We start from the raw sequence: 25422 nt of genomic DNA on the forward strand, positions 1-25422 counted from the left end.
TCTTTATTCTCGTCTTGCCTCTAGGTTCTTCATGACCTTTTTTCTTTTTCTTAGACTCCATATATATATGTAAGCATACGGTATTTCTCTTTCTGACTTACTTCACTCTGTATGTCAGACTCTAGGTCCATCCAACTCACTACAAATAACTCAATTTCGTTTCTTTTTATGGCTGAGTAATATTCCACTGTGTATATGTACCACATCTTCTTTATCCATTCATCTGTGGATGGACACTTAGATTGCTTCCATGTCCTGCCTATTGTAAACAGAGCTGCAATGAACATTTTGCTACATGACTCTTTTTGAATTATGGTTTTTTCAGGGTATATGCCCAGTAGTGGGATGGCTGGGTCGTATGGTAGTTTTATTTTTAGTTTTTTAAGAAGCCTCCATACTGTTCTCCATAGTGGCTGTATCAATTTACATTCCCACCAACAGTGCAACAGGGTTCTCTTTTCTCCACACCCTCTCCAGCATTTAGTGTTTCTAGATTTTTTGATCATGGCCATTCTGACTGGTGTGAGATGATATCTCATTGTAGTTTTGATTTGCATTTCTCTAATGATTAATGATATTGAGCATTCTTTCATGTGTTTGTTGGCAATCTGTATATCTTCTTTGGAGAAATGTCTGTTTAGGTCTTCTGCCCATTTTTGGATTGGGTTGGTTTTTTTTTTGATATTGAGCTGCATGAGCTGCTTGTAAATTTTGGAGATTAATCCTTTGTCAGTTGCTTCATTTGCAAATATTGTTTCCCATTCTGAGGGTTGTCTTTTCATCTTGTTTATGGTTTCCTTTGCTGTGCAAAAGCTTTTAAGTTTCATTAGGTCCCATTTGTTTATTTTTGTTTTTCATTTCTCTAGGAGGTGGATCAAAAAGGATCTTGCTGTGATTTATGTCATAGAGTATTCTGCCTATGTTTTCCTCTAAGAGTTTGATAGTATCTGGCCTTACATTTAGGTCTTTAATCCATTTTGAGTTTATTTTTGTGTATGGTGTTAGGGAGTGTTCTAATTTCATACTTTTACATGTACCTGTCCAGTTTTCCCAGCAGCACTTATTGAAGAGGCTGTCTTTTCTCCACTTTATATTCTTGCCTCCTTTATCAAAGATAAGGTGACCATATGTGTGTGGGTTTATCTCTGGGCTTTCTATCCTGTTCCATTGATCTATATTTCTGTCTTTGTGCCAGTACCATACCATCTTGATTACTGTAGCTTTGTAGTATAGTCTGAAGTCAGGGAGCCTGATTTCTCCAGCTCCATTTTTCTTTCTCAAGATTGCTTTGGCTATTCGGGGTCTTTTGTGTTTCCATACAAATTGAGAAATTTTTTGTTCTAGTTCTGTGAAAAATGCCAGTGGTAGTTTGATAGGGATTGCATTAAATCTGTAGATTGCTTTGGGTAGTACAGTCATTTTCATAATGTTGATTCTTCCAATCCAATAACATGGTATACCTCTCCATCTATTTATATCATCTTTAATTTCTTTCATCAGTGTCTTATAATTTTCTGCATACAGATCTTTTGTCTCCTTAGGTAGGTTTATTCCTAAATATTTTATTCTTTTTGTTGCAATGGTAAATGGGAGTGTTTTCTTAAGTTCACTGTCAGATTTTTCATCATTAGTGTATAGGAATGCAAGAGATTTCTGTGCATTAATTTTGTATCCTGCTACTTTACCAAATTCATTGATTAGCTCTAGTAGTTTTCTGGTAGCATCTTTTGGATTCTCTATGTATAGTATCATGTCATCTGCAAACAGTGACAACTTTACTTCTTCTTTTCCAATTTGTATTCCTTTTATTTCTTTTTCTTCTCTGATTGCTGTGGCTAAAACTTCCAAAACTATGTTGAAGGTGAGTGGTGAGAGTGGGCAACCTTGTCTTGTTCCTGATCTTAGTGGAAATGCTTTCAGTTTTTCACCATTGAGGACGATGTTGGCTGTGGGTTTGTCATATATGGCCTTTATTATGTTGAGGAAAGTCCCCTCTATGCCTACTTTCTGCAGGGTTTTTATCATAAATGAGTGTTGAATTTTGTGAAAGCTTTCTCTGCACCTATTGAGATGATCATATAGTTTTTCTCCTTCAGTTTGTTAATATGGTGTATCACATTGATTGGTTTGCATATATTGAAGGATGCTTGCATTACTGGAATAAACCCCACTTGATCATAGTGTATGATCCTTTTAATGTGCTGTTGGATTCTGTTTGCTAGTATTTTGTTGAGGATTTTTGCATCTATGTTCATCAGTGATATTGGCCTGTAGTTTTCTTTCTTTATGACATCTTTGTCTGGTTTTGGTGTCAGGGTGATGGTGGCCTTGTAGAATGGGTTTGGAAGTGTTCCTCCCTCTGCTATATTTTGGAAGAGTTTGAGAAGGATAGGTGTTAGCTCTTCTCTAAATGTTTCATAGAATTCGCCTGTGAAGCCATCTGGTCCTGGGTTTTTGTTTGTTGGAAGATATTTAATCACAGTTTCAATTTCAGTGCTTGTGATTGGTCTGTTCATATTTTCTATTTCTTCCTGGTTCAGTCTTGGCAGGTTGTGCATTTCTAAGAATTTGTCCATTTCTTCCAGGTTGTCCATTTTATTGGCATAGTGTTGCTTGTAGTAATCTCTCATGATCCTTTGTATTTCTGCAGTGTCAGTTGTTACTTCTCCTTTTTCATTTCTAATTCTATTGATTTGAGTCTTCTCCCTTTTTTTCTTGATGAGTCTGGCTAATGGTTTATTTTGTTTATCTTCTCAAAGAACCAGCTTTTAATTTTGCTGATCTTTGCTATCATTTCCTTCATTTCTTTTTCATTTATTTCTGATCTGATCTTTATGATTACTTTCCTTCTGCTAACTTTGGGATTTTTTTGTTCTTCTTTCTCTAATTGCTTTAGGTGCAAGGTTAGGTTGTTTATTTGAGATGTTTCCTGTTTCTTAAGGTAGGATTGTACTGCTATAAACTTCCCTGTTAGAACTGCTTTTGCTGCATCCCATAGGTTTTGGGTCGTCGTGTCTCCATTGTCATTTGTTTCTAGGTATTTTTTGATTCCCTCTTTGATCTTCAGTGATCATTTGGTTATTAAGTAGTGTATTGTTTAGCCTCCATGTGTTTCTATTTTTTACAGATCTTTTCCTGTAATTGATATATAGCCTCATAGCATTTTGGTCAGAAAAGATACTTGATACGATTTCAATTTTCTTAAATTTACCAAGGCTTGATTTGTGACCTAAGATATGATCTATCCTGGAGAATGTTCCATGAGCACTTGAGAAGAATGTGTATTCTGTTGTTTTTGGATGGAATGTCCTATAAATATCAATTAAGTCCATCTTGTTTAATGTATCATTTAAAGCTTGTGTTTCCTTATTTATTTTCATTTTGGATGATCTGTCCATTGGTGAAAGTGGGGTGTTAATGTCCCCTACTGTGATTGTGTTACTGTCGATTTCCCCTTTTATGGCTGTTAGTATTTGCCTTATGTATTGAGCTGCTCCTATGTTGGGTGCATAAATATTTATAATTGTTATATCTTCTTCTTGGATTGATCCTGTGATCATTATGTAGTGTCCTTCTTTGTCTCTTGTAATAGTCTTTATTTTAAAGTCTATTTTGTCTGATAGGAGAACTGCTACTGCAGCTTTCTTTTGATATCCATTTGCATGGAATATCTTTTTCCATCCCCTCACTTTCAGTCTGTATGTTTCCCTAGGTCTGAAGTGGGTCTCCTGTAGACAGCATATATATGGCTCTTGTTTTTGTATCCATTCAGCAAGTGGGTGTCTTTTGGTGCATTTAATCCTTTTACATTTAAGGTAATTATCAATATGTATGTTCCTACTCCCATTTTCTTAATTGTTTTGGGCTTGTTATTGTAGGTCTTTTCCTTCTCTAGTGTTTCCTGCCTAGAGAAGTTCCTTTAGCATTTTTTGTAAAGCTGGTTTGGTGGTGCTGAACTCTCTCAGCTTTTGCTTGTCTGTAAAGGTTTTAATTTCTCCATCAAATCTGAATGAGATCCTTGCTGGGTAAAGTAATCTTGGTTGTAGGTTTTTCTCCTTCATCACTTTAAATATGTCCTGCCACTCCCTTCTGGCTTGCAGACTTTCTGTTGAAACATCAGCTGTTAACCTTATGGGGATTCCCTTGTGTGTTATTTGTTGTTTTTCCCTTGCTGCTTTTAATATGTTTTCTTTGTATTTAATTTTTGATAGTTTGATTAATGTGGTGTGTTTCTCCTTGGATTTATCCTGTATGGGACTCTCTGTGCTTCCTGGACTTGATTAACTATTTCCTTTCCCATATTAGGGAAGTTTTCAACTATAATCTGTTCAAATATTTTCTCAGTCCCTTTCTTTTTCTCTTCTTCTTCTGGGACCCCTATAAATCGAATGTTGGTGCATTTAATGTTTCCCCAGAGGTCTCTGAGACTGTCCTCAATTCTTTTCATTCTTTTTTCTTTATCCTGCTCTGCAGTAGTTATTTCCATTATTTTATCTTCCAGGTCACTTATCCGTTCTTCTGCCTCAGTTATTCCGCTATTGATCCCTTCTAGAGAATTTTTAATTTCATTTATTGTGTTGTTCATCATTGTTTGTTTGCTCTTTAGTTCTTCTAGTTCCTTGTTAAACGTTTCTTGTCTTTTCTCTGTTCTATTTCCAAGATTTTGGATCATCTTTGCTATCACTATTCTGAATTCTTTTTCAGGTAGACTGCCTATTTCCTCTTCATTTATTAGGTCTGGTGGGTTTTTACCTTGCTCCTTCATCTTGTGTGTTTTTCTGTCTTTTCATTTTGCTTAACTTACTGTGTTTGGGGTCTGCTTTTCGCAGCCTGCAGGTTTGAAGTTCCCGTTGTTTTTAGTGTCTGTCCCCAGTGGCTAAGGTTGGTTCAGTGGGTTGTGTAGGCTTCCTGTTGGAGGGGACTAATGCCTGTGTTCTGGTGGATGAGGCCTGATCTTGTCTTTCTGGTGGGAAGGTGCACGTGTGGTGGTGTGTTTTGGGGTGTCTGTGTCCTTATTATGATTTTAGGCAGCCTCTCTGCTAATGGATGGGGCTGTGTTCCTGTCTTGCTAGTTGTTTGGCATAGGGTGTCCAGCACTGTAGCTTGCTGGTCGTTGAGTGAAGCTGGGTCTTGGCGTTGAGATGGAGATCTCTGGGAGATTTTCGCCACTTGATATTACGTGGAGCTGGGAGGTCTCTTGTGGACCAATGTCCTGAAATTGGCTCTCCCACCTCAGAGGCACAGCACTGACTCCTGGCTGGAGCACCAAGAGCCTTTCATCCACATGGCTCAGAATAAAAGGGAGAAAAAAATGGAAAGAAAGAGGGTAAAATAAAATAAAATTATTAAAATAAAAAATAATTATTAAGAAAAAAATTTTTTAAGTAAAAACAAACAAACAAAAAAAACGGACGGACAGAACCCTAGGACAAATGGTAAAAGCAAAGCTATACAGACAAAATCACACATAGAAGCATACACATACACACTCACAAAAAGAGAAAAATGGGAAAAAATAATATATCTTTGCTCTCAAAGTCCACCTCCTCAATTTGGGATGATTCGTTGTCTATTCAGGTATCCCACAGATGCAGGGTACATCAAGTTGATTGTGGAGCTTTAATCCGCTGCTCCTGAGGCTGCTGGGAGAGATTTTCCTTTCTCTTCTTTGTTTGCACAGCTCCTGGGGTTCAGCTTTGGATTTGGCCCCGCCTCTGCGTATAGGTCGCCTGAGTGCGTTTGTTCTTCGCTCAGACAGGACAGGGTTAAAGAAGCAGCTGCTTCAGGGGCTCTGGCTCACTCAGGCTTCGGGGAGGGAGGGGTACAGAATGTGGGGCGAGCCTGCGACGGCAGAGGCCAGTGTGACGTTGCACCAGCCTGAGGTGCGCCGTGCGTTCTCCCGGGGAAGTTGTCCCTGGATCACAGGACCCTGGCAGTGGCGGGCTGCACAGGCTCCCCGGAAGGGAGGTGTGGAGAGTGACCTGTGCTTGCACACAGGCTTCTTGGTGGCGGCAGCAGCAGCCTTAGCGTCTCTGGCCCGTCTCTGGGGTGCGCGCTGATATCCGCAGCTCGCGCCCATCTCTGGAGCTCCTTTAAGCGGCGCTTTGAATCCCCTTTCCTCATGCACCAGGAACCAAAGAGGGAAGAAAAAGTCTCCTGTCTCTTCGGCAGCTCCAGACTTTGCCCGGACCCCCTCCCGGCTAGGTGTGGCGCACTAGCCCCCTTCAGGCTGTGTTCACGCCGCTAGCCCCAGTCCTCTCCCTGGGATCCGACCGAAGCCCGAGCCTCAGCCCCCAGCCCCCGCCCGTCCCGCCAGGTGAGCAGACAAGCCTCTCAGGCTGGTGAGTGCTGGTCAGCCCCGATCCTCTGTGCGGGAATCCCTCCGCTTTGCCCTCCGCACGCCTATTGCTGTGCTCTCCTTCGCAGCTCCGAAGCTTTCCCCCTCCGCCACCCGCACTCTCCGCCCACGAAGGGGCTTCCTAGTGTGTGGAAACCTTTCCTCCTTCACAGCTCCCTGCCACTGATGCAGGTCCCCTCCCTATTCTTTGTGTCTGTTTTTTCTTTTTTCTTTTGCCCTACTCAGGTGCGTGGGGAGTTTCTTACCTTTTGGGCGGTCTGAGGTCTTCTGCCAGCGTTCAGTAGGTGTTCTGTAGGAGTTGTTCCACATGTAGATGTATTTCTGATGTATTGGGGGGAGGAAGGTGATCTCCACGTCTTACTCTTCCACCATCTTGAAGCTCTTCCCAAAGTAATTTTTATTTTGCTTTTAATAAGCTCAAAGAGTAGGAAAGAAAATTGTATCTGCATTGTAGTTTTACAAAGGGAATATCAGCAAATGCACAAGTCAGGAGAAAAAGCCTTTGGACAGGTGATCTGTCCCAATCTGGGATTTAGAAGACTTGAACATCCTGTACTGCAGGAAGCTTCCTGATTGCTCTGGATCTCCTAACTTGCAGGTACAGTCAACTGCTAATTATTACTAGAAGTTAATTCCTATCTTCTAACTGGTTCAGAATCCTCTTAGAAGGCATCGTGTTCCCATGCTGGCTGCCCTGATGGTTAGAGAGCAGGGTCTGAACCCTCCACACGCTCCCTGCTCTGTCTTCTGGAACAGCTGGTGCCTGTGTTATTTGACAGCCTGTCTATCATTTTATCAGAGGTCTCTTTTGTCTGCCATTATTTAGGACAAATGCCGCCTTCACCAGAGCCCTTCCCATCCAGGATCCCCTGATCCTGGTGGAATATGCCCTGTTGCCTGCAGTACCTCCAACATTTTGGCACGATGAGAGGGGAAAGACTAAATGCCCTATTTTACTCCTTGTTAGATTCCTAGGAAGAGGGAGGAAGTTAAAGTACTTGGTTAAATAAAAGTCATGGTTGTCTGTAACTTTTATTGTTTAAGAAATGTTGGCCTCCTATTGGGATTCAAAAATTAAAGTTATCACAACATTCTTTAATTTGTCCTGGAGACATGTGTGTACGGTGGCGTATGAGAGAGAGAAGTAGAAAGACTCTTTCCTTCCCCTGAAGAGCACATATTCCTTTTTTAGACATCTCTTTCTTTTCTTCCAAAGTGAGGAAGTCTGCAAAGTGTCAGAATGTTGAGTTGATTACAGTCAGTGCAATGCTTATTTGAGTAGGATGGTCTAGATTGATCTGCTGTTGTATTGCTTCAGTATCCTACTGAGAAAAGAATTGCAAGAGCCCATTCAGAAAGACACAGATATGTAGCATAATTTTGGTAAATAAAAAGTGTTCAGCAAATGTGGAATAAACTAATAAATAATTAGAGTTCCAAAGATTTAACCACATCATATATTTTTAAAAGGCAGTTGTTAATTCTTTTAAAAATCATTTTACTCTATTTTTCATTACAAAACAATACCTGGAAATGGTTCCTCTGGCTTTCAAATAGATGGTCTTAGTAATAAAATGCATTAATATTTTACGACTCAGATGTGGTATGAGGGTGTACACTGTTCCAGAAACAGCCACCACTTACTAAACACTAAACACTTTCACTAAGTGAAAGCTACTATGGGCTTTAGGTGCATTATCTCCTTAAATGCTTACAAGAATCATGAGACTAGAATGTTGTTTCCATTTTAAAGATGTGAACACAGTGACTCAGAGACTTAGGTAGCTTACTAGAGGTCAAAGAGCCTCTAGCAAGTTACTTAAATAAGTAAGTGTTAGAGCTCTGGATTACAGGGATTTTCTAATAGCCCATGTTTAAAAAGAGAACAGTGGTACTCATGATCAAGGTTTGTGTTAGGTTCACAATACTCCAGGAATCTCCTTTTAATTCCTTGGACACATAGGTACACTGTCATTATTTTCCAGCCTTTCAAGAGGCCTAAGTCTCCAATGACTGGTAATAAATATGGTGTTATGTATGCTGAATGAAGTCTTTCACTAAGTGCCCGTTGAGAAAAGATATTGTTGTTGGGTTGGACACTCCTATCTGAATTACAACAATAAGGAAGTCCACCGGTGCCTGTTTTAACTCAAGGTCATAGTTAAATCTAGCCACTCAGGTGTTCAAACCAAGTAGTATGGGATATACTCTCAGATCAAGACATTGGGGGTTGGCCCTAGTGTGCACAAAGAGGCCTCATGCTGGGAACTCCCGCCCTGACCTCTGGTCTCCTCCATCCTTCTCTGTCAGCTCCCAGGAGACAGATCCCTGGCTAGGGCAACCCTGCCTCAAAGCCTGGAGAAGTGATGTGGCCATTGGCTAAAGTGTAAAATTTGCATAATATTTTAAAAGCTCATTGGAAAATGATACCCTCTAAGTTACAGTTCTTTGGGGGAAAGCCTGGTCTCAGTGTCTTATTCGCAGTCTGCTCAAAGGTAAACATTTTTTCTTCCAAATTCTTAGAGTGGCATCACCAGCCTAAATGAAGAAGGAATTTCAACTAATTTGGACTGCTATCCAGAGAGAAAAAAGTTTGTGGGTGGGATATCCAAGTCATCCAATTCAAAACTCTAGCGTCTTCTATAGCTCTTCCTCTCCCAGTCACCTCGCAGCCCCCAACAAGGAACAAAGCTAGATTTATCTCAGGCCCTGTGTGGGATATAGTAGGTACTTGATAAAAGTTTAGTTATTGAATGGACAAAGGAACAGTGGTAAGGAGAAAAGGAAAGGAAAAGTGGTAAGGAGAAAAGGAAAGAAAAAGAGGGAGCATACTGAGAACCTCAGTATTCAAAATATACCCTAATATTAAGTGTGAGGAAACAGTTCTTTTAGAACTTATTTGGCAATGTGTATTAAAAATCTAAAGAATGTGCACATCCTTTAACCCAAAAATTGAGTGTTTAGAAATTAAGGATGTGTGAAAAGATTTTGCCGTAAACCAGAGTACTGTTCCTAGTTATAAGATATTGCAACGAACCTAAATATCCAAATATAGAGAATCAGGTCAACGAATTACGTTACACCTACACCTGTTCTTCCCCGGTCTTTCTCCTCTCAGAAAGTAGCACCACTGTTAAACCAGTTGCTCAAGCTGGAAACCTAGAATCATTTTAAAATTTCCCTCCTTCTCTTTCAACTTGTCATTCCGAGTCCTGCCATTTTCTAAAATATACAGGGTATCGTCTTGTAGATATAGTAACTTAAGCAGGTAATAGATGCCATCAAGCCTAAAAGCCAATATATAAGGAAGGTTGAATGCTTTCAAGGGTTTATTCACCACCGATAGAGAAAGACGTATCCTCTGCACATCCCTGGGAGATGACTAGGAAAAAGAAAGAGCTATGAAAGGCATTGTTTAAGTAGCCAGGTAAGTGGGAGTTGATGACTCTACAAATATCATGGAAGATGAAATTAATTTGAGAGCCACGGAAAAGGAAGAATTAGAAAATAGTGATATAGGATTTTACATATAAAACATATATACGGTACTATATGGATAATTTAAGAGGTTTTTCAAAATTAATTTTGACTGGATGGGATCAGTACCACCTTAAGATCCTGAGCATCAGGGTACTCACCCTTGCCCTCTTCCCTCTGGACCCCTTCCACAGGGCAAGAAGTCAACCCAAAGCCCACTTCCTTCCCCTGAGACCACAAAGGACCTCAGAACTCCCTCCTGAAACAAGGCCTGCATGGCTCTCTTCTCCAGGTAGTTCCTCCTAAGGGTGGATCCTGGCTATGGCAGGTGGTGTGGTTGGAGCTTGGATTAGTGGGTTCAGGTATCCACAAGCAAGTGTTAGGGCAAGCAGTGGGGAGAGAATGGGAGAAGGGTCTTCTTTTGTCCTCTTGTCTCAGCCCTGAAAATGTTAGCAGCTACCCTGGATGCAATATTTACTGCTGACTCTTGGGACTGGATGGGATATTAATTTCATCTTCCAACTCCCCATGCCATTATATCTCCTATCCAACTATTACCTCTACACTACTCCAAGCCCCCAGCATCTCCTGTTGGGGTTCTTGCTGTACTCCCCTAACTAGTCTCCCATCTTCCACTGTTACCCCCGAATCCATTCTTCAACACGGAATGGGCAGAATGAGCTTTCTAAAATAGAAATCAGACCATGTTACTGCCACAGACTGAAAGTACAGTACCTACTCCCTGCCATGGCAGAGAAGCCCTCCAGCTGCATCTGTCCCAGCCTCATTAAGTGCGAGCCACAGTGAGCACCTTTCAGTTTTCAGTGCTTCCTAAGAATTTTTTTCCACCTCAGGGCCTTCAAATACACTGCTCTCTCTGCTTAGAACTTTCTTTCTCAGTTATCACATGACAGATTCTTCGTCCTTCAAGTCCAATTTTTTTCCCTCAGGCAGACCTTCTGCAACCAACTTGTGTACCCCTATTTTTGCCTCCTAGTATCCATTATTTTCCTTCATGGCATTTCATCACAAATCAGGCTTCTATATTTCTTTTTCTTGTTTATTTGTTTAATGCCTGTTTCCCTCTCATCAAATTGTAAGCACCATGTTCATAATGTGTATATCAGAAGTTAGCACTGCAGAGTACATCTACGCAATTAAGTAATCTATCAATATATAATGGAATACTATTTAGTCAACAAAAATAATGTTTTCTATGGGTATTACTGGCATAGAAAATGGCACATGATAGAATTTTAAATGAAAAAAAGGTCATATAGTAATATAATCCCGTTTTTGTTTTTATAAATGTTAATGTATGCTAACGTACGTTTACATACATATTACATGTGTGTGTGTGTTTAAAAGCTCTGCAAGGTGTAACAGTGGTTATCTGGGTTGGAAAATTGTGACTGTAGTTTATTTTCTTAATTTTGCTTAAATTTTAAAATACTAATTGTGTATTACCTTCATAAGAACATATTTTAATTTTTATAAATAAATAAATACCTCATATCTACCTGTAAAGAAACTATCGCAGTAAACTGACGTTTTACCTAGAAGCAGTCTAGATGTCCAGCATTAAGGGAATGTTGAAGCAGGGTATGGCACGTCCGTTCAACAAAATGCTAAGCAGCCATTAAAAATCATTGTGATGAATATCACAGCATGGAAAATCCTAATTATATAATATTAACTTAGAAATGAGTAGAAAATGGGATTAAATAATTTTTAAATGATGTCATTGCTTTCAAGTGACAGAATTCTGATTTTTTGTTTGTTCGCCAAATGTTCTATAACATCACTTTCTACAGTTAACTTTTTTATTTTTAAAGGAAGTATGTGATTGAACAATTTATGTATGATCTCACCTTGTTACATGTTATTTTCTTTTGTAAGAATAGTTGTGTAATTTAGTCTTTCTATACCAACTATGTGAAAAAAAAAAAAAAGACTCAAATTTCCTCGGATGTGTAATGCATCACTAATTCCACAAGGTGGCAATGTCATAGTTATTAAGCAGCTTTAGAGAATTTGCTGGGGTTGCGTCGTGCATTGCATTCTTCCTAACATTATTTTTCCTCATGTTTGATCTTGATTTACATTGACATTTACATTCCTTTAAGGTTCCAGGATTTTAATATCTTTTATGTTTTTTATTTTTAAATTAGAAATTAAATAACTCCCTTGGCCGGGAAAGAATTCCTCTGCCTTCACTACTACCTTGCTTCCTAAATCTTTTCCATTTTAAAAAATAACAATCAAATAATATCAAATGCTATTTCCTGAAAGCCTTTTTATGAGTGACTCATCGTGTTGGGTCTTTATATACATTTCCCCGTTAACTCTTTTTTTTTTTAACATCTTTATTGGAGTATAACTGCTTTACAATGGTGTGTTAGTTTCTGCTTTATAACAAAGTGAATCAGTTATACATATACATATATCCCCATATCTCCTCCCTCTTGCGTCTCCCACCCATCCTCCCTATCCCACCCCTCTAGGTGGTCACAAAGCACCGAGCTGATCTCCCTGTGCTATGCGGCTGCTTCCCACTAGCTGTCTATTTTATATTTGGTAGTGTATATATGTACATGCCACTCTCTCACTTAATCCCAGCTTACCCTTCGCCTTCCCGTGTCCTCAAGTCCATTCTCTACATCTGCGTCTTTATTCCTGTCCCGCCCCTAGGTTCTTCAGAAACTTTTTTTTTTCTTGATTCCATATATATGTGTTAGCATACGGTATTTGTTTTTCTCTTTGTGACCTACTTCACTCTGTATGACTGACTCTAGGTCCATCCACCTCACTACAAATAACTCAATTTTGTTTCTTTTTATGGCTAATATTCCATTGTATGTATATGCCACATCTTCTTTATCCATTCATCTGTCAATGGACACTTAGGTTGCTTCCATGTCCTGGCTATTGTAAATAGAGCTGCAATGAACATTGTGGTACATGACTCTTTTTGAATTATGGTTTTCTCAGGGTATATGCCCAGTCGTGGGATGGCTGGGTCGTATGGTAGTTCTATTTTTATTTTTTTAAGGAACCTCCATACTGTTCTCCATAGTGGCTCTATCAATTTACATTCCCACCAACAGTGCAAGAGGGTTCCCTTTTCTCCACATCCTCTGCAATATTTATTGTTTATAGATATTTTGATGATGGCCATTCTGACTGGTGTGAGGTGATACCTCATTGTAGTTTTGATTTGCGTTTCTCTACTGATTAGTGATGTTGAGCATTCTTTAATGTGTTTGTTGGCAATATGCATATCTTCTTTGGAGAAATGTCTATTTAGGTCTTCTGCCCCTTTTTGGATTGGGTTGTTTGTTTTTTTGATATTGAGCTGCATGAGCTGCTTGTATATTTTGCAGATTAATCCTTTGTCACTTGCTTCATTTGCAAATATTTTCTCCCATTCTAAGGGTTGTCTTTTTGTCTTGTTTATGGTTTCCTTTGCTGTGCAAAAGCTTTTAAGTTTCATTAGGTTCCATTTGTTTATTTTTGTTTTTATTTCCATTTCTCTAGGAGGTGGATCAAAAAAGGATCTTGCTGTGATTTATGTCATAGCGTGTTCTGCCTATGTTTTCCTCTAAGAGTTTGATAGTATCTGGCCTTATATTTGGGTCTTTTATCCATTTTGAGTTTATTTTTGTGTATGGTGTTAGGGAGTGTTCTAGTTTCATTGTTTTACATGTAGCTGTCCAGTTTTCCCAGCACCACTTATTGAAGAGGCTGTCTTTTCTCCATTGTAAATTCTTGCCTCCTTTATGAAAAATAAGGTGACCATATGTCTGTGGGTTTATCTCTGGGCTTTCTATCTTGTTCCACTGATCTATATTTCTGTTTTTCTGCCAGTGCCATACTGTCTTGATTACTGTAGCTTTGTAGTATACTCTGAAGTCAGGGAGCCTGATTCCTCCAGCTCCATTTTTCATTCTCAAGATTGCTTTGGCTATTCGGGGTCTTTTGTGTTTCCATACAAATTGTGAGATTTTTTGTTCTAGTTCTGTGAAAAATGCCATTGGTAGTTTGATAGAGATTGCACTGAATCTCTGGATTGCTTTGGGTAGTATAGGCATTTTCATAATGTTGATTCTTCCAATCCAAGAACATGGTATAAATCTCCATCTGTTTGTATCATATTTAATTTCTTTCATCAGTGTCTTATAATTTTCTGCACATAGGTCTTTTGTCTCCTTAGGTAGGTTTATTCCTAAATATTTTATTCTCTTTGTTGCAATGTAAATGGGAGTGTTTCCTTAATTTCTCTTTCAGATTTTTCATCACTAGTGTATAGGAATGCAAGAGATTTCTGTGCATTAATTTTGTATACTGGTACTTTACCAAATTCATTGATTAAATCTAGTAGTTTTCTGGTAGCATCTTTAGGATTCTCTATGTATAGTATCATGTCATCTGCAAACAGTGACAGCTTTACTTCTTTTCCGATTTGGTTTCCTTTCTTCTCTGATTGCTGTGGCTAAAACTTCCAAAATTATGTTGAATAATAGTGGTGAATGGACAACCTTGTTCTGTTCCTGATCTTAGTGGAAATGCTTTCAGTTTTTCACCATTGAGAAGGATGTTGGCTGTGGGTTTGTCATATATGGCCTTTATTATGTTGAGGTAAGTTCCCTCTATGCCTACTTTCTGGAGGGTTTTTATCATAAATGGGTGTTGAATTGTGTAGAAAGCTTTTTCTGCATCTATTGAGATGATCATATGGCTTTTCTCCTTCAATTTGTTAATATGGTTTATCACATTGATTGATTTGCATATATTGAAGAGTCCTTGCATTCCTGGGATAAACCCCACTTGATCACGGTGTATAATCCTTTTAATGTGCTGTTGGATTCTGTTTGCTAGTATTTTGTTGAGGATTTTTGCATCTATGCTCATCAGTGATATTGGCCTGTAGTTTTCTTTCTTTGTGACATCTTTGTCAGGGCGATTGTGGCCTCGTAGAATGAGTTGGGGAGTGTTCCTCCTTCTGCTATATTTTGGAAGAATTTGAGAAGGATAGGTGTTAGTTCTTCTCTAAATGTTTGATAGAATTTGCCTGTGAAGCCGTCTGGTCCTGGCCTTTTTTTTGTTGGAAGATTTTTACTCACAGTCTCAATTTCAGTGCTTGTGATTGGTCTGTTTATATTTTCTATTTCTACCTGGTTCAGTCTCGGCAGGTTTTGCATTTCTAAGAATTTGTCCATTTCTTCCAGGTTGTCCATTTTATTGGCATATAGTTGCTTGTAGTAATCTCTCATGATCCCTTTTATTTCTGCAGTGTCAGTTGTTACTTCTCCTTTTTCATTTCAAATTCTATTGATATGAGTCTTCTCCCTTTTTTTCTTGATGAGTCTGGCTAATGGTTTGTCAATTTTGTTTATCTTCTCAAAGAACCAGCTTTTGGTTTTATTGGTCTTTGCTATTGTTTCCTTCATTTCTTTTTCATTTATTTCTGATCTGATATTTATGATTTCTTCTCTTAACTTTGGGGCTTTTCTGTTCTTCTTTCTCTAATTGCTTTAGATGTAAGTTTAGGTTGTTTATTTGAGATGTTTCTTGTTTCTCGATGTAGGATTGTATTGCTATAAACTTCCCTCTTAGAACTACTTTTGCTGCATCCCATAGGTTTTGGGTCGTCATGTTTTCATTGTCATTTGTTTCTAGGTATTTTTTGATTTCCTCTTTGATTTCTTCAGGTATCTTCAGTTATAAAGTTCTTCAGTTTTTAAGTTCTTCAGTTATTAAGTAGTGTATTGTTTAGCCTCCCTGTGTTTGTATTTTTTACAGATTTTTTCCTGTAATTGATATCTAGTCTTATAGCATTGTGGTCAGAAAAGATACTTGATAAAATTTCAATTTTCTTAAATTTACCAAGTCTTGATTTGTGACCCAAGATATGATCTACCCTGGAGAATGTTCCATGAGCACTTGAGAAGGAAGTGTATTCTGTTGTTTTATGGATGGAATGTTCTATAAATATCAATTAAGCCCATCTCGTTTAATGTATCATTTAAAACTTGTGTTTCCTTATTCATTTTCATTTTGGATGATTTGTCCATTGGTGAAAGTGGGGTGTTAATGTCCCCTACTATGATTGTGTTACTGTTGATTTCCCCTTTTATGGCTGTTAGCATTTGCCTTATATATTGAGGTGCTCCTATGTTGGGTGCATAAATATTTACAATTGTTATATCTTCTTCTTGGATTGATCCTGTGATCATTATGTAGTGTCCTCTTTGTCTCTTGTAGTAGTCTTTATTTTGATGTCTATTTTATCTGATATGAGAATTGCTACTCCAGCTTTCTTTTTGTTTCCATTTGCATGGAATATCTTTTTCCATCCCCTCATTTTCAGTCTGTATGTGTCCCTAGGTCTGAAGCGGGTCTCTTGTAGACGGCATATATACAGGTCTTGTTTTTGTATCCATTCAGCCTGTCAATGTCTTTTGGTTGGAGTATTTAATCCATTTACATTTACGGTAGTTATCTATATGTATGTTCCTATTACCAATTTCTAAATTGTTTTGGGTTTGTTATTGTAGGTATTTTCCTTCTCCTGTGTTTCCTGCCTAGAGAAGTTCCTGCCTAGAGAAGTTGTAAAGCTGTTTTGGTGGTGCTGAATTCTCTTAGCTTTTGCTTGTCTGTAAAGGTTTTAATTTCTCCATCGAATCTGAATGAGATACTTGCTGGGTAGAGTAATCTTCGGTGTAGGTTCTTCCCTTTCATCACTTTAAATATGTCCTGCCACTCCCTTCTGGCTTGCAGAGTTTCTGCTGAAAGATCAGCTGTTAACCTTATGGGGATTCCCTTGTATGTTATATATTATTTTCCCTTGCTGCTTGTAATATTTTTTCTTTGTATTTAATTTTTCATAGTTTGATTAATGTGTGTGTTGAAATGTTTTCTCCTTGGATTTGTCCTGTATGGGACTCTCTGTGCTTCCTGGACTTGATTGACTCTTTCCTTTCCCATATTAAGGAAGTTTTCAACTATAATCTCTTCAAATATTTTCTCATTCCCTTTCCTTTTATCTTCTTCTTCTGGGACCCCTATAATTTGAATGTTGGTGTGTTTAATGTTTTCCCAGAGGTCTCTGAGACTGTCCTCAATTCTTTCCATTCTTTTTTCTTTATTCTGCTCTACAGTAGTTATTTCCAATATTTTATCTTCCAGGTCACTTATCCGTTCTTCTGCCTCAGTTATTCTGCTATTGATTCCTTGTAGAGAATTTTTAATTTCATTTATTGTGTTGTTCACCATTGTTTGTTTGCTCTTTAGGTCTTCTAGGTCCTTGTGAAACGTTTCTTGTATTTTCTCCATTCTATTTCCAAGATTTTGGATCATCTTTTTTGTCATTACTCTGAATTCTTTTTCAGGTAGACTGCCTATTTCCTCTTCATTTGTTTGGTTGGTGGGTGCTTACCTTGCTCATTCATCTGCCGTGTGTTTCTCTGTCTTCTCATTTTGCTTACCTTATTATGTTTGGGATCTCCTTTTCACGGGCTGCAGTTCCCGTTCTTTTTGGTGTCTGCCCCCAGTGGCTCTAAGCATGCGGGCTTCAGTAGTTGTGCCTCTCAGGCTCAGTAGTTGTGGCTTGCAGGCTCTGGAGCACAGGCTCAGTAGTTGTAGCGCATGGGCTTAGTTGCTCCGCGGCATGTGGAATCTTCCTGGACCAGGGATCAAACCCATGTCCCCTGCATTGGCAGCCAGATTCTTAACCACTGTGCCACCAGGGAAGTCCCTAAATTTTTAGATTACTTATAACCCTTTTATTTTAGAGATATATTTGTCACACTGCTGATTATTTCCTTAGAATAGACTTCTGGAAATAATAGTACTAGATCAAGAGGTGAGGGTACTTCTTTATGAAGGTTGATACATTTTGCCAAATCACTCTCTAGAAAGGTTCTACTACTTTGCATTTGTACTAAAGTGTATGAATGTCCCTGTCTTCCCAAACCTGGCAGATACTCATGACATTATTCTCATTCACCTTTGATCAACATAAAGCAAAAGATGACAGTCCTTGGTTGTTTTTATTTGCCTTTCTTTATTAGCAAATTAAATATTTTGCATTTATTTATCGACCCTTTTATTTCCTCTTCTGTAAATTCTCTATTCATGTCCTTTGCCAATTTTGCTACTGAGATACTACTTTTCTTGCTGTTGGATAAAAGATTTTTATATATTAGGACTTTTTCAGTCAAATTTGTGGAAAATATTTTTCCTTCTTTATAACTTGTCTTTTAATATTGTTAGTGATATTTTTACCTGTAAATGATTTAAATTTCATGGTAAACAAATTGATAATTAATTTTGTGTTATTTTCTCCTTTCCTTAACCCCCTACATCAGTAAAATACTTATCTATCTTTTCAATTTTTTTCTTTTTAAAAATAAGGTAAAATTTATGTTCCATTTTTAATAGTTTTATGTCTTTATCTTTCATATATCTTAATAGCTGTAAATAATTTTAGGATATTTTATGAAGTGAGGACTGTGGATGGGCTCAAAATGGTGGAGTAGAAGGATGTGCATTCCCTCCCTCTTGCGAGAGTACAGGAATCATAACTAACTGCTGAACAATCATAGACAGGAAGACACTGGAACTCAAAAAAGATACCGCACAACCAAAGACAAAGGAGAAGCCTCAGTGAGATTGTAGGAGGGGCGCAATCACAATAAAATCAAATCCCATAACCGCTGGGTGGGTGACTCACAAACTGGAGAACAACTATACCACAGAAGTCCGCCCACTGGAGTGAAGGTTCTGAGCCCCACATCAGGCTTCCCAACCTGGAGATCCAGCAATGGGTGGAGGAATTCCCAGAGAATCAGACTTTGAAAACTAGCAGGCTTTGACTGCAGGACTTTGACAGGACTTGGGGAAACAGAGACTCCACTCTTGGAGGGCACACACAAAGTAGTGTGCACATCAGGACCCAGGAGGAAAGAGCAGAGACCCAACAGGAGACTGAACCAGACCTACCTGCTGGTGTTAGAGGGTCTGCTGCAGAGGCGGAGGGTGGATGTGGTTCACCACAGGGACAAGGACACTGACAGCAGAAGTTCTGGGAAGTACTCCTTGGCATGAGACCTCCCTGAGTCTGCCATTAGCCCCACCAAAATGCCTGGAGCCTCCAGTGCTGGGTTGCCTCAGGCCAAACAACCAACAGGGAGGGAACCCAGCCCCACACGTCAGCAGACAAGTGGAATAAAGTTTTACTGAGCTCTGTCTACCAGAGCAACACCCAGCTCTACCCACCACCAGTCCCTCCCATCAGGAAGCTTGCACAAGCCTCTTAGATAGACTCATCCACCAGAGGACAGACAGCAGAAGCAAGAAGAACTACAATCCTGCAACTTGAGGAACGAAAACCACATTCAGGGAAAGATAAACAAAATGAAAATGCAGAGGATTATGTACCACATGAAGGAAAAAGATAAAACCCCAGAAAAACAACTAAATGAAGTGGAGATAGGCAGTCTTCCAAAAAAGAATTCAGAATAATGATAGTGAAGATGATCCAAGACCTTGGAAAAGCAATGGAGGCAAAGACTGAGAAGATGCAAGAAATGCTTAACAAAGACCTAGAAGAATTAAAGAACAAACACCTAGAAGAATTAAAGAACAAACAAACAGAGATGAACAAAACAATAATTGAAATGAAAAGTACACTAGGAGGAATCAATAGCAGAATAACTGAGGCAGAAGAATGAATAAGTGACCTGGAAGGCAGAATGGTGGAATTCACTGCCACAGAACACAATAAAGAAAAAAGAATGAAAAGAAATGAAGACAGCCTAAGAGACTTCTGGGACAACATGAAACACACCAACATTCGCATTATAGGGGTCCCAGAGGAGAAGAGAGAGAGAAAGGACCCAAGAAAATATTTGAAGAGATTATAGTTGAAAACTCCTCTAACATGGGAAAGGAAATAGCCACCCAAGTCCAAGAAGTGCAGAAAGTCCCAGGCAGGATAAACCCAAGGAGAAACACACCGAGACACATAGTAATCAAGTTGACAAAAATTAAAGACAAAGAAAAATTTTTAAAACAACAAGGCAAAAACAACGAATAATATACAAGGGAACTCCCATAAGGTTAACAGCTGATTTTTCAGCAGAAACGCTGTAAGCCAGAAGGGAGTGGCATGATATATTTAAAGGGATGAAAGGGAAGAATCTATAACCAAGATTACTCTGCCCAGCAAGGATCTCATTCAGATTCGATGGAGAAATCAAAAGCTTTACACAAGCAAAAGCTAAGAGAATTCAGCACCACCAAACCAGCTCTACAAAAAATGCTAAGGGAACTTCACTAAATGGGAAACACAAGAGAAGAAAAGGACCTACAAAAATAAACCCAAAGCAATTAAGAAAATGGTAATAGGAGCATACATATCAATAATTACCTTAAATGTGAATGGATTAAATGCTCCAACCAAAAGACACAGGCTCGCTGAATGGATACAAAAACAAGACCCATATGTATGCTGTCTGCAAGAGACCCACTTCAGACCTAGGGACACATACAGACTGAAAGTGAGGGGATGGAAAAAGATTCCGTGCAAATGGAAATCAAAAGAAAGCTGGAGTAGCAATACTCATATCAGATAAAATAGACTTTAAAATAAAGAATGTTACAAGAGACAAGGAAGGATACTACATAATGATCAAGGGATCACTCCAAGAAGAAGATATAACAATTGTAAATATTTATGCACCCAACATAGGAGCACCTCAATACATAAGGCAAATGCTAACAGCCATAAAAGGGGAAATCGACAGTAACACAATCATAGTAGGGGACTTTAACACCCCACTTTCACCAATGGACAGATCATCCAAAATGAAAATAAATAAGGAAATACAAGTTTTAAATGATACATTAAATGAGGTGGACTTAATTGATATCTATAGAACATTCCATCCAAAAACAGCAGAATACACTTCCTTCTCAAGTGCTCATGGAACATTCTCCAGGGTAGATCATATCTTTGGTCACAAATCAAGACTTGGTAAATTTAAGAAAATTGAAATTTTATCAAGTATCAGTGATAGTTTTGCTTCTTCTTTCCAATTTGTATTCCTTTTATTTCTTTTTCTTCTCTGCCATGGCTAGGACTTCCAAAACTATGTTGAATAATAGTGGCGAGAGTGGACATCCTTGTCTTGTTCCTGATCTTAGAGGGAATGCTTTCAGTTTTTCACCATTGAGAATGATTACTGTGGGTTTGTCATATATGGCCTTTATTATGTTCAGGTAGGTTCCCTCTATGCCTACTTTCTGGAGAGTTTTTATCATAAATGGGTGTTGAATTTTGTCAAAAGCTTTCTCTACATCTATTGAGATGATCATATGGTTTTTATTCTTCAGTTTGTTAATATGGTGTATCACATTGATTGATTTGCGTATATTGAAGAATCCTTGCATCCCTTGGATAAACCCCACTTGATCATGGTGTATGATCCTTTTAATGTGCTGTTGGATTCTGTTTGCTAGTATTTTGTTGAGGATTTTTACATCTATATTCATCAGTGATAGTGGTCTGTAATTTTCTTTTTTTGTAGTATCTTTGTCTGGTTTTGGTATCAGGGTGATGGTGGCCTCATAGAATGAATTTGGGAGTGTTCCTTCCTCTGAAATTTTTTTGGAAGAGTTTGAGAAGGATGGGTGTTAGCTCTTCTCTAAACGTTTGCTAGAATTCACCTGTGAAGCCATCTGGTCCTGGACTTTTGTTTGTTGGAAATTTTTAATCATTTTTCCGTATAATACTTTTTATCCTTTGACATAAAATCACTTACCAGCTGTTTACTATCTGCCAAAAAGGCCTCTGCAATTTTAACTAGAAGACTATTAGGTATATAAATTAATTTGGAGAAAATAATTTTTAAAATAATTCTTCCCATGCAGAACTTTGATTTTATCTCAATTTTGTTTAAATCTTCTTTCGTGTCTCTTTATGTGTCTGTGTTTGTGTGCTTTAACCACAGTTCTTATCATGTGGGGCTAAATAATTTCTTACTAAAGTTTTTTATAGTTCTTTTCTCTTTTTTTATTGAGATATAATTTACATATCATAAAATTCACCATTTTAGTGTACTATTCATGGTTTCAGCATAGTCACAAAGCTGTGCAACCATGTCTATGATCTAACTCCAGAACATTTTTCTCATCCACAAAAGAAACCCCATGCCTTTTAGCAGTCAATACCTCTTCCCCTCACTCAGCACCAGGCAACCACCAATCTACTTTTTTTCTCTATGGATTTGCCTGTTCTGGATATTTCATGTAAATGGAATCATACAATATGTAGACTCTTCTGTCTGGCTACTTTCACTTAGCATAATGTTTTAGAGGTTTAACCAAGTTGTAGCACATACCAGTACTTGACTCCTTTTTATGACTGAATAACATTCCATTGTATAATATACCACGTGTTGTTTATTCATTCGTCAGTTGATGGATAGTTAGGTTGTTCTCACCTTTTAACTCTTATGAATAATGCTGCTATGAACATTTGTGTACGAGTTTTTGTGTGGATATACGTTTTCAATTACCTTAGGTATATACCTTGGAATGGAATTGCTAGGTCATGTGGTAACTGTGTTTAACTTTTTGAGGAACGGCCAAACCATATTACACAACAGCTGCACCATTTTACTTTTCCGGCAGCTATGTACGAAAGTTCCAATTTCTCCATCTTTGCCAATATGTGTTATTTTCCATCTTTTTGATTGTAGCCATCCTAGTGGGTGTGAAGTGGTATCTCATTTTGGTTTTGCTTTGCATTTTCCTAATGACTAATGATTTTAAGCACCTTTCCATATATTTATTGGCTGTTTGTATATCTTCTTAAGAGAAATGTCTATTCAGGTGCTTTGCCCATTTTTTAATTGGTTAGTTTGTCTTTTTGTTGTTGAGCATAAAATTTCTTTCCATACTATTGATACCAGATCCTTATCAGATATCTGATTTGCAAATATTTTCTCCCACTCTGTGGGTTGTTTCCTTCTCTTTCTTATAGTGTCCTTTAAAGCATAAAAGTGTTTAATTTTGATGAAGTCCAATTATGTATTTTTTCTTTGGTTGCTTGTTCTTTTCTTGTCATATATAAGAAACCATTACCTAGGTTGTAAAGATTTAGTTTTCTTTTTCTTCTGAGAATTTTATAGTTTTAGCTTATATATTTAGATCTTTCATCTATTTTTAGTTAATTTTGTGCACGGTGTAGGGTATGTGTTGAACTTTCTTCTTTTGTATGTGGGTATCCAGTTGTCCCGTCACTCTTTGTTGAAAGACGATTCTTTCCCCATGAAATGGTCTTGGCAGCCTTATCAAGGCCAAAATTAATTGACTATGGATGTATGGGTTTCCTGCTGGACTTGCAGTTCTATTCCATTGGAATTTATGTCTGTGCTGAGTTTTCGATGAATACCGGAGTGAAATGAATACATTCTGTTCTCTAACAAGTACCTGGAATATAGTTGAACACTGGCCCATGCTTCTTACCTGTTGCCTGGTGTGGGTAAGAGAATGATATCTCCTCTAAGAATGAGGGTCATAAGAGGGACACGCACCTGAAAAGATGGTGGAACTGTAGTCTGCTTAGAGACAAACTGACAAATTAGGCCCGAATTCCAGCCCATATAGTGTGGTTAAAAGAATTTGAAGCCTTGTCAATTTTAGGCAAATATAACTCCATACACTCATCTCAGCATCCTCAAATTCATCTGGTAAATATTTATTGATCCCCTCCTCTGTACCATGCACGATAAAGCAGCTTTGATTTGAGACCTCTTATTTCTGGCCTACCTCCAACATAAACTATTTGCAAAGTTACCAAAAACAGTACGTTGACTATATGAGATTATCATTTTTTGGTCAAAAACAGTTGAATGGTGGCTCTAGTTTGTGAACAGTTGATTATAGCCCTTCTCTTTGTCAATAATTAGCTAGTAGGCCAACTGCAGTATCTGTTCAGGCCACTCCTTGTTAAAGGTAATAAAATCTTATCGTTTGTGTATAATAAAATGCTTGTCTTTCGGTTCCACTTTGTTGAAGATGGGGGCACAGGAATATTCAGGATTGCATAAAACATCCAAAATGATATCAGATTATTAACAAGTGATGTATAAAGAAAAGGGCAGAGACAATGATTCCCTGGGCCTGGAAGCTTTGTCTATCTTTAGAGATCAAAGCTTTGTTGCAGTATGATCTGTTAGAACAACCAAAGACTGACCCCTCTCTTCCTCTTTGCTGTTGCCAGAGATCCTGTAGTAGCATAATATAGTTTGTGTCTGGTAATGTTTAATCTTGATGACAGCTGGAACAAGAATCATCATCCCGAACCCTGGAGCAAAGATGGTTTTCTGCTCAGCATAAGTTTTATTACAGTACATTAAAGTGAACTCAGAAAGACGGACCAGACTTTTAAATGAAATCATTCCTTTTTAAGTTGTTTAAAATTGAGCCTTCCATTGGACATTATAAAAATGAAAAACTTCTGTTTGTCAAAAGACAGCATTAAAAGAGAGAAAAGGTAAACCACAGACTGGAAAAATATTTGCAAAACGCACTTAAAAATGGACTCACCTAAAATGTATAAGGAACTTCTGCAAATCAGTAAGATAAAGACAGGTAACCCAAATGGGTAAAAGACTTGAATAGGCACATCACAAAAGAGGATAGTCCAATGTCCAACGAGCATATAAAATGATACTGAACATCTTTAGTTATTGGGGACATGCAAATTAAAACCACAATGAGATACGACTACCCACCCACCAGAATGGCTAAAATTCAAGGTGTTGACTAGGTTGTGGAGCAATTGGAACTCTCGTACACTGCTTGTGGGAAAATAAATCAGTACAAGCACACTGGAAACTTGTTTGGCTGTAGGATTAAAGCTAAAAATAGGACTTCCCTGGTGGCACAGTGGTTGAGAGTCCGCCTGCTGATGCAGGGGACGCGGGTTCGTGCCCCGGTCCAGGAAGATCCCACATGCCGCGGAGCGGCTGGGCCCGTGAGCTGTGGCCGCTGAGCCTGCGCATCCGGAGCCTGTGCTCCGCAACGGGAGAGGCCACAACAGTGAGAGGCCCACGTACCGCAAAAAAAAAAAAAAAAAAAAAAAAAAGCTAAAAATAAATATATATCCTAAGATCCGGCAAGTCCACTCCTGGTTATGTACCCGACAGAAATGCATGCACGTGTGCACCAAAAGACGAGTTCAATGATGTTCATGGAAGGATTATTTCTAAGAGCCTCAAACTGGAAACACCTCAAGTTTCCACAACAGTTGAATGGATTAATAGATTGTAGTATATTCATATGATGGCAAACTACACAGAAACGAAAAATAATGAACTACAGCTAACTTGAAACAATATGAATAAATCTCACAGATATAATGTTGATCAGAAAGCTAGACACAAAAGAATACACACAGTGTGATTTAATGGTTAAATCAAGATTAAGAACAGGCAAAACTAATCTATGGTAAAAGATATCAGAATAGTGGTTACTTTAGGGAGTGCTTTGACTGGAAGGGGTCATGAGGGAGTCTT

General features: G+C 38.4%; 1 protein-coding gene across 2 annotated transcripts in view; it reads left to right on the plus strand.

Annotated features, from left to right (window-relative positions):
• SLC44A1 (solute carrier family 44 member 1) overlaps positions 1 to 25422 on the plus strand; it is a 214712-nt gene that overhangs the window by 182275 nt on the left and 7015 nt on the right. Inside the window, exon 16 of one of the 2 annotated variants that reach the window (XM_089913488.1) lies at positions 10030 to 10113. The exons of the other annotated variant lie outside the window; for it this stretch is intronic. Coding sequence (XP_089769614.1) covers positions 10030 to 10098 — 69 coding nt within the window. The 3' untranslated portion in view covers positions 10099 to 10113. Of the gene's footprint in view, positions 1 to 10029; positions 10114 to 25422 lie in introns of those variants that run through there. 2 annotated transcript variants of the gene reach the window in all.

The sequence above is a fragment of the Delphinapterus leucas genome, chromosome 6 (assembly GCF_059928025.1).
Source record: "Delphinapterus leucas isolate spDelLeu-1000000601 "Yukka" chromosome 6, BTC_Dleu_Yukka2, whole genome shotgun sequence".
Classification (NCBI taxonomy): domain Eukaryota; kingdom Metazoa; phylum Chordata; class Mammalia; order Artiodactyla; family Monodontidae; genus Delphinapterus; species Delphinapterus leucas.